This window comes from Carettochelys insculpta, chromosome 2 (assembly GCF_033958435.1).
Source record: "Carettochelys insculpta isolate YL-2023 chromosome 2, ASM3395843v1, whole genome shotgun sequence".
NCBI classification, from domain to species: domain Eukaryota; kingdom Metazoa; phylum Chordata; order Testudines; family Carettochelyidae; genus Carettochelys; species Carettochelys insculpta.
In genome coordinates, this window is record NC_134138.1 from 113116832 (window position 1) to 113132038 (window position 15207).

Below are 15207 nucleotides of genomic sequence, written 5' to 3' on the forward strand. Positions count from 1 at the left end.
GAGGTTTTGTATTTTGCTGTATTACTTTTCCAATAGCTGTCCTGGGTAGTTAGTCTTGTATTTCTACCAACTTTTTTGTTTATAATGTTTCTTTTCTTCTAGAAATGCCTCATCCACCACCTCCTCCTGATTTGGTGGCCTGTAGCAGCCCACTACCACGACATCATTCCTACTTTTTTACTGCCTTTGTCTTTACTCAGAGAATTTCAACAGTTCTGCTTCTCACTTTCTTCTGGACTTCAGAACCACTGTGTATATTCTTGATGTACAATGCAGCATCTGCCTTTATAACCTGCCTGTCCTTCCCGAACAAGCAGTAACTCCTTGTATAACTATTCCAGCTGTAATTTATCTTATATACTAGTTCTTACTGTGTATTCCCCAATCTGCTAGCATTATATAAAGACCTCTAAGATGTTGAACATATTATCCAGTTGATTTCTGTCTTGTTGATCCTATACACAGAATCGTAGGACTGGAAAGGGTCTTGAGAGGTCACCTCATCCAGTGCTCTGCACTCATGACTATTGTACTTTTCCACATCCCTCCACATCTAGTCCTCTGTTAAAGTCACTTTTTAATGCTAACCTATAGACTTTTGTCACCTGCTACCTTTCACCTACTGTTGAATCCAAGATAATTTGTCATATAATCAATATTTTCTTTTTGCACAAGTGTCTTAAAGGAAAGATTGACGATTAAGAACCAAACATGTGGAGGCTATACAGCACCATGGACAACATGACACACATGCAAAAAATTTTGCTGAGACTTTTCATTCACCAGTGCTTTTACCCTCTCTTGCTTTGAAGCTAACATCCAACAATAATTATTAAAATCAATTGTACCAGGCTTTTATCATTATTAGTGTTTTTGTATTATCAGCAGTATGCTAATAGATCATGGCCACAAAGAGAGATACAGTCCCTGCCAATCATCAGAAGATAGAGCTGGGGTTTGGATGCGCCATACAAAATAAAATTAAATAAATAGCAGTATTTCTAATGAACTTATAATTGTTTTGTAAATATGGTTATTAGTCCCCCATTCTGTTGCCTATCCTGCTTGCTTAAACAAATTGTATTGTGACTTAAAGAAGTTGGATGTTTGTTTTTCATGACAAAACTATTCAGGATATGTCTCCTGGTGATCAATATTCTATAAAACTGGCAAGGAAAAAGCTAAGGAGATAACAGAGAATTATCTTTGAGGAGTGGGGAAATGCTGCAACCAGAAAGCCTGTCTTTCCTTTTGGCCTAAGCTGAGCAAATTACAAAAAAACTATCAGATGAATGTATGTTTCACTATGAAAATACATATGTTGAAAATGTCTAATAACTCTGCTTAAGTATATGTGTTGTCTATATGGCATGTAGCTATCTGTAAATTACCACCTTTTAGGTGAGTCATAGTTGCTTGTGCATGAACAGCAACATATTTATCCATAGTGCAGTGATGGCAAGGGGGGCAGACAGGAAGCATTTGGAAGGTTTTAGTCCTTCTGCCATCCTGGTATTGCTTTAAGATGGGATGTTTGGACACTCAGCAAAATTGCTGGCATTCTGTCCCCAGCAGCACTTTTAAACAGACAGTACTGTGTTAGACAGTCTTAAATGAAGTCATAATTTGATCTTCAGCAAGATAAACGGGGATGAAATCAACTCTGGTTTGACAGACTTGTCTGGGTAAGAATGTGAAATTTATTGGTTTGAAGATGGGGACATGAGTCATAACCATGTATTCCAAAAGAAAAACCAACTGGTGTTGATGGGACATTTACAACACCTTTTGTACATTGGTTGCAGAGTGAAGGGGAAATCATGCTATGTGTATTTCAATGTCACAAAGTGAAAATAGCTTTTATAATCAGCAGTTGAAGGAATCCAGTATTCTCCATTTGAAGGTGTTTGTAAAATTTATATAATTGTGCTGAATTATTCATTGCTGCATTTAATCAGTAATTATAACTATAGTATATCTCTGAACTTTACACACTTGAAATTTTTAGTAGTTCTTTGAAAGGGCAAGTAGATCTATTAATATATATTTGTATTGTGGTAATGCATAGCAGCCCCAAACATGGTCAGTAGCCCCTTGTGTTAAGCATGGGATAAACACAGAGAGTCCTTACTCTAAAGAATTTATTTGCTCTATATGAAGTTCTAATAAAAAGTTGTTTTTCAAGATTTTGCTCATGTTTTACGATAAAGGCAGTTTTTAAATCAATTTTCAGTTTTACATTTTTACGGTTCTAATTTTCACCTTTTTATGAAACTATCTTGCATTTACACTGAGTATAATGTACTCTTACTTTGCAGTTTACGTGTGAACTTGGATATGGGCAAAGCAGCCTATGGGTGGATGATTATGAAGGATGACAATATTCCAGGGACCGTTGTACGAACCAGCACCATACCAGAGGAACTGGGGCGTTTAGTATACTTACTAACGGATAAAACAGGTACATGTGGCTACAGTTTTGCAGTATCATCCGATATTTTTTATATTTAAGCAATTTTTCCCCATACGTAGACTCCATTTATTTCTTTGTGTAGTAACAGAAGAAACAGATACAGATTTTTCTTAACTCAAATATGAAGCACAGGGCCTACAGACCTGATTTTGGTGCATCAGGGCCTATAGACCTGATTCTGCAAGTCCTTATTACTACACACACAATTTATATCCATGATTTCCTTGATTTCAATGAGAACATTCAGTATAATGAACTATACTTGCTAGTAACAAAGAGGAAGCCATGCTAGTCTATACACTATCAAAACAAAAAGCAGTCAAGTAGCACTTTAAAGACTAGCAAAATGGTTTATTAGGTGAGCTTTTGTGGGACAGACCGGGTCTGTCCCACGAAAGCTCACCTAATAAACCATTTTGCTATACTTGCTAGTGTTTGTATGACATTTTACCCTTTATACTGCCACGTTCATCAGTGCACCCTTGCTACCTCATTCCCTTGAATATATTTTAAGAGTCAAAGTTAGAACTGTATTGTAAAAAAGTTTTTTTTAAGGAGAGCTGAAGCCATGGTCATCTGTTTTTACTGCTGATTCTCCATTTTCTGAAATCAGTATAGCTGTTTTCATGCTGCTCTATTTTCATATTCCAAGCTGCTTTCCCTTATTATATGAGATTTGACATGTTAGGAAAGTTAACACAGCCATCCACATCTAGCCCTTAACAGAGCAACAGGGAATGAGGACAAGTAAGTAAAGTGTAAATTTAGATGAATGTTTTTAACGTTTATTCTGTTGCCCTCTCACCACCTTCATAATCCACAAAATCCCAAACAATGAGCCCTGCCAAACCAGTGTGTGTTAGCTATTTCAAGGTAAATAAGTTTTTACATAATCTATCCCGGCAGTCTTTGCAAAGATTTGAGGAACTTGTTGTAAACAAATATTAGCTGTGTATTAGTTGTTGTACTGGTTGAATATTGTAAAATTCATTATTTCATTGGTTTCATTTACTTGTTTCTTAGTTCTCTGGGATTGACTCAGTCTGCTAAAATATATCGTAATCCAAACAAAAAAGCAATCAAGTAGCACTTTAAAGACTAACAAAATAATTTATTAGGTGAGCTTTCTTGGGACAGACCCATTTGTTCAGACCATAGCCATACCAGAACAGACTTAAATCAGAAAAAAAAATGATCAAGGTGAGCAAATCAGAGAGTAGAGGGGCGGTGGGTGGGGGGGTCAAGAATTAGATTAAGCCAAGTATGCAAACCAGCCGCTATAGTGACTCAGAAAATTCCCATCTCGGGTCAAACCACGTGTTAATGTGTTGAATTTGAATATAAAAGAGAGTTTGGCAGTCTCTCTTTCAAGAGTGTTGTGAAAATTCTTCAGTAACACACAAACTCTTAAGTCATTAACAGAATGGCTCACTCCATTAAAATGTTGGCTGACCGGTTTGTGGATCAGGAGTGTTTTCATGTCTGTTTGGTGTCCATTAACTCTTTGTCTGAGGGAGTTTGAAGTCTGTCCAATATACAAAGCATCTAGGCATTGTTCACACATGATGGCATATCTGATGTTAGTTGAGGAACATGAGAATGTGCCTGTGATTCTGTGAATATCCTGGTTAGGTCCAGTGATGGTATCTCCAGAAAAGATATGTGGACAAAGCTGGCAGCAGGTTTTGTTGCAAGGAAAGGTTCCAGGACTGGTGTTCCTGTGGTATAGACTGTGGCTGTTGGTGAGAATCCTCATAAGGTTGGGAGGTCATCTGTAGGAGAGAACAGGTCTGTCACCTAGGGCCTTCTGGAGTGTGGCATTCTGATTAAGGATAGGTTATAGGTCTTTAATAATTCGTTGAAGTGGTTTGAGTTGGGTGATGACCAGCGGTGTTCTGGTCTTGGCTGTTTTGGGCCTATCTTGGAGGTCTCTGGGTATTTGTCTGGCCTTGGCAATATGTTTTTCTGTTTCTCCTGGTGGGTAATTCAGGTTTATGAATATTTGGTAAAGATCTTGTAGTTTTTGGTCTCTGTCAGTAGGATCAGAGCAAATGCGATTGTACCTAAGGGCTTGTCTGTAAGCAATGGATCTAGTTATGTGTGCAGGATGGAGGCTAGAAGCGTGTAGGTAAGTACAGCAATCAGTGGGTTTCTGGTACAGTGTAGTACCAATCAGACCATCCTTGATTTGTACTATAGTGTCCAGGAAATGTATCTCTCGCTTGGAGTAATCGAGACATAAGTTGATGGTGGGGTGCAGATTGTTAAAGTCTCTGTGGAATTCTTGTCCAAATCATAAAGATGTCATCAGTGTATCTCAAATAGAGGAGAGGTAATAGTGGGTGACAGCTGAGGAATCGTTGTTCCAGGTCAGCCATAAATATATTAGCATATTGTGGGGCCATGCGGGTGCCCATTGCAGTTCCACTAATCTAGAGATATAAATTGTCCCCAAATCAGAAATAATTGTGGGTGAGAACAAAGTTACAGAGGTCAGACACCAGATTGGCTGTGGTGACATCAGGGATGGTATTCCTGATTGCTGGTAATCTGTCTTTGTGTGGAATATTAGTGTACAGAGCCTCTACATCCATTGTGGCAAGGACGACGTTGTCAGGAACTTTTCCAATGTTTTGTAATTTCCTCAGGAAGTAATCCCTTGATTGAAGCAGAGGTTGCATCCTGGGCAACCTCTGCATAAATTGAATCTCACATAAATTGGGGAGTTGGGGGAATAGGCAGCTGGGGGAAATGGAGGGGGCAGCCATGCAGCCCCTAGCTTTTCCCAGCTGTAGGCCATACAGCTGCTTGTGCTGTAGTTTCTGAGGAACACCACTTCAAGTAGCTATGTGCTCACCAGGCTCCCCAGCTGGGGAGCCCAGTGCAAAGACAACTGCTTGAGGCACCAGTTCTCCCAGCTGGGAGAACCAGCACCACAGACAGAGGCTTGCTGTACAGTTTCCCCCAACTTGGAGAACCAGCACTGCAAGCAGCTGTCTGTCAGGGACAGCAGCCTGACTTGCAGCTGCTGCCCCAACAGGAAACTTTCTGTCAGGGGCAGCAGCCGCAAGTCAGGCTGCCATCCCTGACAGGAGTGGTTTTTCCCCGTCCTGGTCAGGGACGGCAGCCTGACTCACGTCTGCCTCCCCAACAGGAGTGGTTTCCTGCTTCTGTCAGGAGCAGCAGTTGCGCTAACCTGAGACTCACGCAACTTGATTGTGCATATCTTGAGGGTTACTGAACACATTTATTCTGTGAAGTTTAATTAGTGTCTTAAAGTATAAAAATAGCTTTTCAAATTGCATTAGGAAACTTGCTTGAACAATTATAGCCATGTTGGTTGCAGAATATGAGAGAGAAAATTCTTTATTGGACCAACTTCGGTTGCAGGAAAAGTCAAAATGTCAGGATGTACAGAGTTCTTCTTCAGATATGTTGTTCCTGAGAGCTACATTTTTTTCCCAATAAAGCTGCCATCTAATAACTTCAATTAAAGATACATAAGACATTTCACAGAGTAACAAAATACAACATGACAATGAGTCGTACGATTATTATCTTTGAAATATTTGCATAAATACTCTGGAATTTTAGGGTTATAGATGTAAAATAGTATTTTTATTAAATCTAGTGAAGGATATTTTAAAAAGCACATATCTGAATGAGTCACTTTATATAAAGCCTTACATTTTGCATCCAATTGCCTTTGCTTAGACCCCACTACATCATACAAACTTCAGTCACACTAAGCCTGATTTATTTTAGAAATATAGAGGCCACTTATATACCAATCTTTCACTGTACACGTTTAATACTGGAGTGTATTTGCAGCTTAACAGATGCATATCTAAGGTTATTAATCAAACACATTAAGACATAGTTTGGAATATAACTAACTGTCAAATCAAGGCCTTGTCCAAATGCTGTCTTCAAAGTTATAAAAGAAGGATCAAAGTTTTACTTCAATGATTTTCAGCCTGGGGGGAAATTAGAAGCTGCCTTAGGTGTCCATGAAAAATTTTAAATCAGAATGGGGATGCTCAGGATGCTATAATTGGAGAACCATTGTTGGAATTTAATGATGTAAAAGGTTATAAAATAGCAGTGCAATAAGGACCTAAAAAGATCAAGTACTTTGGCTAATTTTAAATTGATCTGGGTAAAAGACTCACAGAGAATTATCAGTACTTGGAGTGACCATGATAAGGTGCCTTAATCCAAGTTTATCACAATTTTATGTTGTATTATTGGCTTACCTAAGTATAATATTTAGTCGCTCAGTCTAAGATTTAGCCCAAACATAAATATATCATTGAGAGAATGAATATGACCTGTTTATAACTACCTTCAGCTACCCTTTGTAATGATTATAAATAGTTCAAAGGACCTGTTTACGATAAATGGCATTTTCATGTTGTTAAAACATTATTATTTTATTAAATAACTCTCACTTTTTAACTTCCCCTTCAGGTGTAGATGCTTACAGTTTAAAAAAAAAAAGTACAACAGTTCATAAAGCCGACCAAAGTGATTGAAGTTATAAGAGCAGATCCAAAGGGTAGTCCTATTTCTATGCAGGCAATGACCTCAGGTTTCTCAATATTAAAAATGAAAGGAGAATACAGAAAACAGCTTGTACAAATCTCATACTGTGGTCCAAGCTTTACTTGGAATGATTAAGAATTAGTTGTTGAGTGTAAGGAGCATTACATTACTAACATAATTGCAAGGTAGTCCTTTGTATGATTGTAAATTGGGTTTGTGCTTCATCAATAAGCTTTTTGACAAGAAGCGTCCATCACAGTGGCTCTCTCATTTGCCACAGTAGAATAGAAAATGAAGTATCCCAATAATTGCATTATAGTTTCCTTATTGTGGGACAAGAAAGCAATGTGGTATAATTAGGTTTGATTGGAGTGCATGTTTCCGGTAAGATCTGAAATTAATGATGTTGCTATAGTGACACATCTGCGGCCACCAGTGCGTGAAACATAAAGTAATTCATTCGACAAGAGAAGACATCTGTTAACTGCAAGGATGCAGAGCATATTGACACTGACCAGAAATACTAGACGTTATGTGATAAATGAACAAATGATGCTGAAACAGGAGGACAGATAATTTGTACTTAATCTGCTGGGAGAACTTTAATCTTCTCACTGGTTGCATTTGACAATGCCATTGTTTAAAGAACAATGCTGCAGAGAACTCATAAATTTTAAAACTTAACTCAGGGTTCAGCCTATTAAAGCAATACATTAATTCCTTTGTTAGGGAGTTTTTATCTTCATGTAGAACAAAGCCATTACTAAGAACACCCACTAAAACAACAGGTTTTTTTAGGACTCACATTTTAATTATAGCATCCATTACCCCAAATGCCATGTTGTTTGGACTTGAATCACATATAAGTTTGACAGAAAGGAGTCATCCATTATGGGGTGGGGGGATGCTGTTTCCAGTGTTTCCAAGGGCAGCTGAGCATGATATTTTATCCTCTCCAGGGTACAAGAAGATCCTAATCACAAGGAGAAAAACAAAGATATTTGGCTATATTTATTGAACATTTCTGACATTCAGAGTGCAAAACTGCAAGCTTTCTACCATACATGAGGACAGCCAGACTATTCAATTATAACAAATGCAGTCTTACTGGCATAATTATTTATTAATGCATAGCTTTGCATATGAGTTCTGTAATTAACATTTTAGGGAATTTTTGGATCAAATGAGATACTTAACACTTAACTGAACCAGATACATAAAGTAGTGAGAGTCACAATTTTCTGGGAAAGCCCTTTGCTAGAGGCCAGTGTATTAGTATGGGCTTCCTTTTAATTTGTCCCAATAAATGTGATGTGATATACTTTAATATTATTAATAAAATAAAGTTTTAGCAATCATCTGTTTGCAAATGAAATCTTTTGAATTATTTGCAATACCCTTCTCTCTCTCCACCACCTTCCCTCAATACATCTGGTCAGTTTGAAACTGTACAGAGAACAAAGTAATTAAAAAAAAAAAGAATTAAATATGTCGCCAGGACAAATGTTCCCACACAATCCATGGGACTGGCAGGGATGTAGCGTGAACAGAGGGAGAAAAGTAGCTGAGAAAGCTGGAGAATCTTCAGAGGCTGGGATTCTACAGTAAACCGCAGTCCCAACTCAATGGTTCCACAGTCAAACCAACAGAGGGGAATATTCGTTGGTGTGTTTGTGTCCCCACTCACCCCCTGCCAGCACCCACCACCAGAAGTAAAAATATCGCCAAAGAATGTGCATACTACTTTTAGCTAGCCTGCCGATTCCATTGTCATGTGATCTCACTGAGGAGAGAAAAGAGAACAGATGAATTAGTTAATACTGTTCTCAGTGATAGTAACTAAACCATGTCATTAACACAAATGTCACAGAAAAGGATGGCTATTACCTTGACTACATCACATGTTCCTTTCATTTTTCTTTAGTTTTGAATTGCCGTTAGGCCGACATAATTTTTATGAAAGGTATATATGTACAGGGAAAAGGGGAGAAGATACTGCCTATGAATGCTTCCTAGTGGCCTTTTCTGTGGTCTCTGTCTTCCCCCAGTAGAGGCCAGTATTTTTTTTTCAATTTTCTTCTTAGAATTTTTGTCTTTATATATCTACTGCTGACAAAAATTCACTGGTGAAATATTGGGCCAGACAGTCAGCTGGACCTTCCATAGAGCTATGCAGCTAAGGATTCAGTCCTTTATCTCTTAAACGAGTGTATCTTTCAAGCAAAGTACACACACTGCATGAAAGGTTATATTCTCTTGTAACTCCTGCCAAAGTTATTAATGCTTATATATTGCAAGTACTTACTTGCTGTTTTATTGTGGCCTTTTAGCGTGTTGGTATTAGGCCAAATTACAATCTAGTAATATTTGATCAGAAAGCTCTGCATCTGCTTCTCAAAAAAATGAATTCTTCTCTGCTCTGTTGTGAATCACATCTGTTGCCACCCAGGGAATGATGCCTGCAGGACTTTTTCCTTAGAAATTAATTTCCTCTTTGCCTGCTTTGCTCTGTGTTTAATGATACAATTGTAGTCAAAAACTCTGCTTCGTTAAAGAGCATACTAAATTTTTCTTTAGGAATCATACACTAACTTTTTGTCAAGATATTTTCCTTATGTGGTAACAGCATTCAAAAACAAAGTTAAAAATATACTCTGATGGTGAATTGTATGATGGCTACCACATTTGAAAAACCTTTGCATTTCCCCCTGTGTTTACAAGCTTTTCAAATTAACAATTCCTAGTCAAGTTCTTTTTTTAAAATATAGTGAAAGAAATTGATATTAACCAAGTCACACCAAGAAAATTCTGAAAATCAGAAAAAAGCACATTTGTAAAATAATGCTGTTTAAACTATCAAGACATTTATCTTCACAGTTTTCCCCACATCCATCATGAGGAACAGAAGACAGAGTACTGACCACAGTAAAACTGTGTTAGAAGTACAAATTATAAATATTTAAAATGTTTATCATCTGAGGTTACACAGCTAAAAGTCCTCCATGTTGGCAAGACTTATTAATCAACTATTTAAAGACTAAAATACAACTATTGGAAAACTGCTGAGGAAGTAGTATGAGATAACAAATTGGCATCGTATTCTGAGGAGACTAGCACAATATTTTTTTACCTGGTTCAGTGTTATAATCATTCAACCAGGGGACCGTAGAAATGAAATTTTAATGTGGACAAGAGATGAACTTCTGACTTGCACTCAGCTTCCAGTGGTCAACTGTGATGTAAAGGAAGGTGTCTGAAGTTCTGTTGCACGACAAGAAATTTTTCTGCACAATGACATGAATTTGCAATAATTTACAGTTGAGCGTGGAGCCATAAATGTTAGATCTTGGGAAAAGACATAGTACAATTAGATCTAATTAGCAAGTCTCTTCTATTTGAATTGGACTTTAGAACAGAGACCATAAATGTATGTAAGATACCTAAAAGTAATCTACCAAAGATTGTTTTTCCTATTATGGTCAAAGAAAAAGAACAATGGTAGTCCTTCTATAAATAGTATCAGAGGTGCAATTCAAATTTGGAAATTCAAAGCCCACTTCCAGGGGTTAGAACTCTGTTCTTCTCTTTCATCCTTCCCTCTACCTACCACATCAAGAGTATTGATAATTTCACTCTTACGCTGTATGGGCATAGGAAAGATAGTGGCATTGTCTGTCTAAAGATTCAGAAAGATAACACTGCATCAGTGTACAATTGCAAGTTTATTTTTATAGCCATTAAGATAAGACTCTTAGTTTTTTAAAATGAAAATTTAAATTCTTCAGAAATGAAGTCTTAGTCTTTCATGCTTGCTTACCACAGAAAAGCCAGAGAATGGAGTTGTCATGTCGTGCAACATAGCATGATTGTATAAATTCGGAAATTCAGTAAAGCTACCAAAATTGGTAAATGTGAATATTTTGAGGGAAAAATATAGACTAAGCATTTTTATTTCATGATAAGTTGCCCATATAGAATGGGAGCAAAAAAATTAATATTCTTATTATTTGCATTAGTTCTTAAGTTTCCTTGCAAACCAGTTTGAGTATGACAACCAGATGATGAAGGTGAGTGAATTACAAATTATATTTAATTGGGTACTTCACAGGGGCCTTATTAGGATTTACGTGGCCTTTTGCAGAATTATTCAACAGAGAAGGAGCGTGTGGGGTTTTTTTGTAGAGATATTATTTTGTAATCTTTAGCAACGCTTTAATGAAATATTTTTAAAGCACATTTTAAACTGAGATCCACTAGACTAACACAATAAACTGGACAGTTTCTACACCCAAGGATAAATGGATATAACCCAGAAATCAGGAATTGGAACACTCACAAGCCTTTAGGGGAGCACTTTAACCTCCCAAGTCATACGATAATGGACATTAAAGTGGCCATTTTGTTACAAAAAGATTTTACCACTAGATTACACTAGACGACATCTGAATTCATTTGCAGGTTTGTCGCATTTAACCTGGGTCTTAACAGAGATCTCAATGTAATTGTTTATTTATTCCCATAATATCAAAACTAGAGGACACCAAATTATATTAATGGGCAGCAGGTTTAAAACAAATAAAAGGAAGTTCTTCTTGAAACAGCACGTGGTCAACCTGTGGAACTACTTGTCAGAAGAGGCTGTGAGGGCTAGGACTATAACATGGTTTTAAAAAGAGCTAGGTACATTCATGGAGGTTAGGTCCATTAATGGCTATTGGCCATGATGGGTAAGGAATGGTGTCCCTAGCCTCAGTTTGTCAGAGGCTGGAGATGGATGACAGGAGAAAGATCACTTAATTGTTACTTGTTCACTCCTCTCCCTGTGGGATACCTGGTATTGGCCACTGTCAGCAGACAGGATACTGGACTGGATGGACCTTTGGTCTGACCCAATATTTCTCTATTCTATTTCTAATTGAATCTGAACTGTTAAAAAATTACATTTCACATAAATAAGCCTTTAAAAAATCTTTCCTTTTTCAACTTTACTGTACATATACAATGGTTCTAAATATTATTTAAGCCAAAATGAGTAGGAGTACCTTTCTAGTTATTTTTTGGGAAAATATAATTAATTTGGAATCAATACCCAGTGTATAGTGTGTACGTTCTTAATATTTTAATGAGTGATGGTTTAATTGTTACTATACTAGTATAAAATATTTGAGATAAAAATTTATTTGTTATGTATTACCAGGTAAGGGGAGTGGTAGATGTGCAGTAGATAAGTGGGAAAGAAGATTTATGACTGTGACAGCATGACTATATCTGTGAAGAACACTAATGGAAGTACCCTATATCAGATGCATAAACTGGATGTTAACTGTCTAAACAAGTTCTAGTTTCTAAACACTAATTATAGTGTGTCTGATGCTTTTAACTTGCTCTCTCCCTATGACTTGCTGTGTTGTACTGTCATACTGGGACAAAGACAGAATATCAAAAATAAGTGTTTACAAAGAGGAAAACATCTTAGCGTGATGCACTCTTTACTGCATTTTTAAATTATTTGTTGATTTTTAGTCATCTATCATAATACACAAAAATTATTTTAAAATAAACCTCAGAAGCATTTTTTAGACTTTTAACACTAAAATATTGTTAAATTCCAAGCCTCACAGTAGAGAGAGCTTAGTTGCCCTCTTTAAATAGGAACAAGGAGCATAAGAGAATATAATGGCAATATCTGCACACTAAATTAATTCCCATGTGACTGACTATATTCTCAAAGTGTAGTTTATTCATGTTTAGTAAGGCTTAAACAACAAATACATGATTCTTCTTTGATCTTAAGAGAATAACCTAGTTGGTGGTGACGTCTCTCTCTCTCTCTCTCCTGTCACTCCTCATCATGGAACCCTGAACTACCCACCCTTCAATTAGAGCTTTCTAAAACTCAAGAATGTCAGTGGTGAACCCATGTGTCACTCCAGGGCTGACACCTGATAGTTTCTTACAGACATAAAGTGGTTTCTGAAAACATACTATTTATGTTGATTCTGAAATTCCAGCCTTACTCTGGTTTCAGGCTAAATTTGTCAAATTCGGAAACAATGGTAATTTTCAGTGACCTATTCTAAACTACTTTGATTCCATCAGTTTGCAGAAAGTTTTTTTTTTCTATTCATCAGTCTTTCTTCATGCTTACTGGCACTTAAAATTAAAAAGGTCGTAGACCAGTTTTTAAACCAAGGACTGGGGAAAAGCCAACGGGTGCAGAGGAGCACATGGATTGAACAGAGACATCCCTGAAGGGAGGTGTCTATTAATAGAGAATCTTTGTGTACTAGTAAAGAGAAGAAGATGGAAGGTGATAAATTATGTAATGAGGGCTGATGAGAAACAGTCAAATGAGAGTCCCATTTAATCACATTTGGTGGGATGGTGGTAATCAATGGGACACAGTAATACCAGGGTACAAAATATATCAGAAGGACAGAACAAGTTGTGCTAATGGGGGAGCATAAATTAAGCACAGAATCAAATGAAGTAAATATATTAAATGACCCATCTTGTTCCAAGGAATTTCTATGGATAGTAATTCCATGCTTCCATAATTGAAGTATAGCAGTAGAGGGATGTATTATTGCCCACCTGACCAGAACGGTGATAGTGAAATGAAAAGCCTGAGAACCATTGGGAGTACACATATTGTCTGGGTACACATCCCCACAGGACAGGGTGCAAAGATAAAGTTCTTAACACCTTTATGACTGCTTCTTGGAGCAGCTGGATCCGGAACCCACAAGAAGATGCAATTCTTGATTTAGTCCAAAGTGGAGCACAGGATCTGGCCCAAGAAGGGAATATAGCTGAACCACTTAGAAATAGTGATCATAATATAATTAAATTTAATATCCCCGTAGTTGGACAAACACCACAGCAGCTCAACACTGTGTCAATTAACCTTGAAAAGGGGACTACACAACAAGGAGGAGACTTAAACAGAAATTAAAAGGTACAGTGCCAAAAGTGAAATCCCTGTAAACTGCATGGAAACTTGTCAAAGACATCATTAGAGATGCCCAACCTAAATGTATATCCCAAATTAAAAAGATGCAGTAAGAGAACCAAAAAAAGTGCCACTGAGGCTTAACAATCAAGTAAAAGAAGCAATGAGTGATATGACATCATTTAAAAAGTGGAAGTTAAATCTCAGTGAGGAAAACAGAAAGGTACATAAACTCTGTCAAATGAAGTGTAAAAATATAAATAAGCCAGAAAGGAATATGAAGAAGAGTAGCAAAAAAACTCAAAAAGTAATAGCAAAATGTTTAAATACATCAGAAGCAAGGAAGCCTGCTAAACAACCAATGGAGCCACTGGGCAATTGAGATGTTAAGGGACAATATGGGCCATAAAACTAAATTAATTATTTTCATCAGTCTTCATAGCTGAGGACATGACAGAAATTCCCAAACCTGAGCCATTCTTTTTAGGTTACAAATCTGATGAATTGTTGCAGATTGAGATGTCATTAAAGGATGTTTTAGATAAATTGATAAACTAAACAGTAATAAGTCACCAGGACCAGATGGCATTCACCGAAGAGTTCTGAAAGAACTCAGATGTGAAATTGGTTTATAACATATCCCTTAAATAATCTTTAACAAATGGTTGGTGCATAGCTAATGTGACACCCATTTTTTTAAAAGGGCTCTAGAGCTGATCCTGGCAATTATAGGCTGGTAAGTCTAACTTCCATGCCGGGCAAATTGGTTGAGACTATAGTGAAGAACAGAATTGTCAGGCACATTGATGAATGTACTTCGTTGGGGGAAAGTTCACATCCTTTCTGTAAAGGGAAATCATGCCTCACCAATCTACTAGAATTCTTTCGGGAGGGGGCCAACGAGCATGTAAACAAGAGGGACAGAATGTACTTAGATTTCCAAAAAGCTTTCTAAAAAACAGTCCCTCACCAAAGGGTCTTAAACAAAGTAAGGTGTTGTGGAATAAGAGGGAAGACTTTCTTATGGACTGATAAGTGCTTAAAAGACAGAAAACAAAGGGTAGGAATAAATTATTCATTTTCAGAATGCAGAGAAGAAGCTAGCGGTGTTTCCTCCCACCCCCACCAGGTCTATACTGGGACCAATCCTATTCAATTTATGCATAAATGATTTGGAGAAAAGGGTAGACAGTGAGGTGGCAAAATTGCAGGTATTACAAAGCTGCTCAGTGTAGCT

At 37.2% G+C, this 15207-nt stretch overlaps 1 protein-coding gene across 7 annotated transcripts in view; it reads left to right on the forward strand.

The window, feature by feature from the left end:
• ATP9B (ATPase phospholipid transporting 9B (putative)) overlaps positions 1-15207 on the forward strand; it is a 332144-nt gene that overhangs the window by 237797 nt on the left and 79140 nt on the right. For all 7 annotated transcript variants that reach the window (XM_074987543.1, XM_074987544.1, XM_074987549.1 and 4 more), the window contains exon 13: positions 2319-2461. In XM_074987543.1, coding sequence (XP_074843644.1) covers positions 2319-2461 — 143 coding nt within the window. The remainder of the gene's footprint in view (positions 1-2318; positions 2462-15207) is intronic.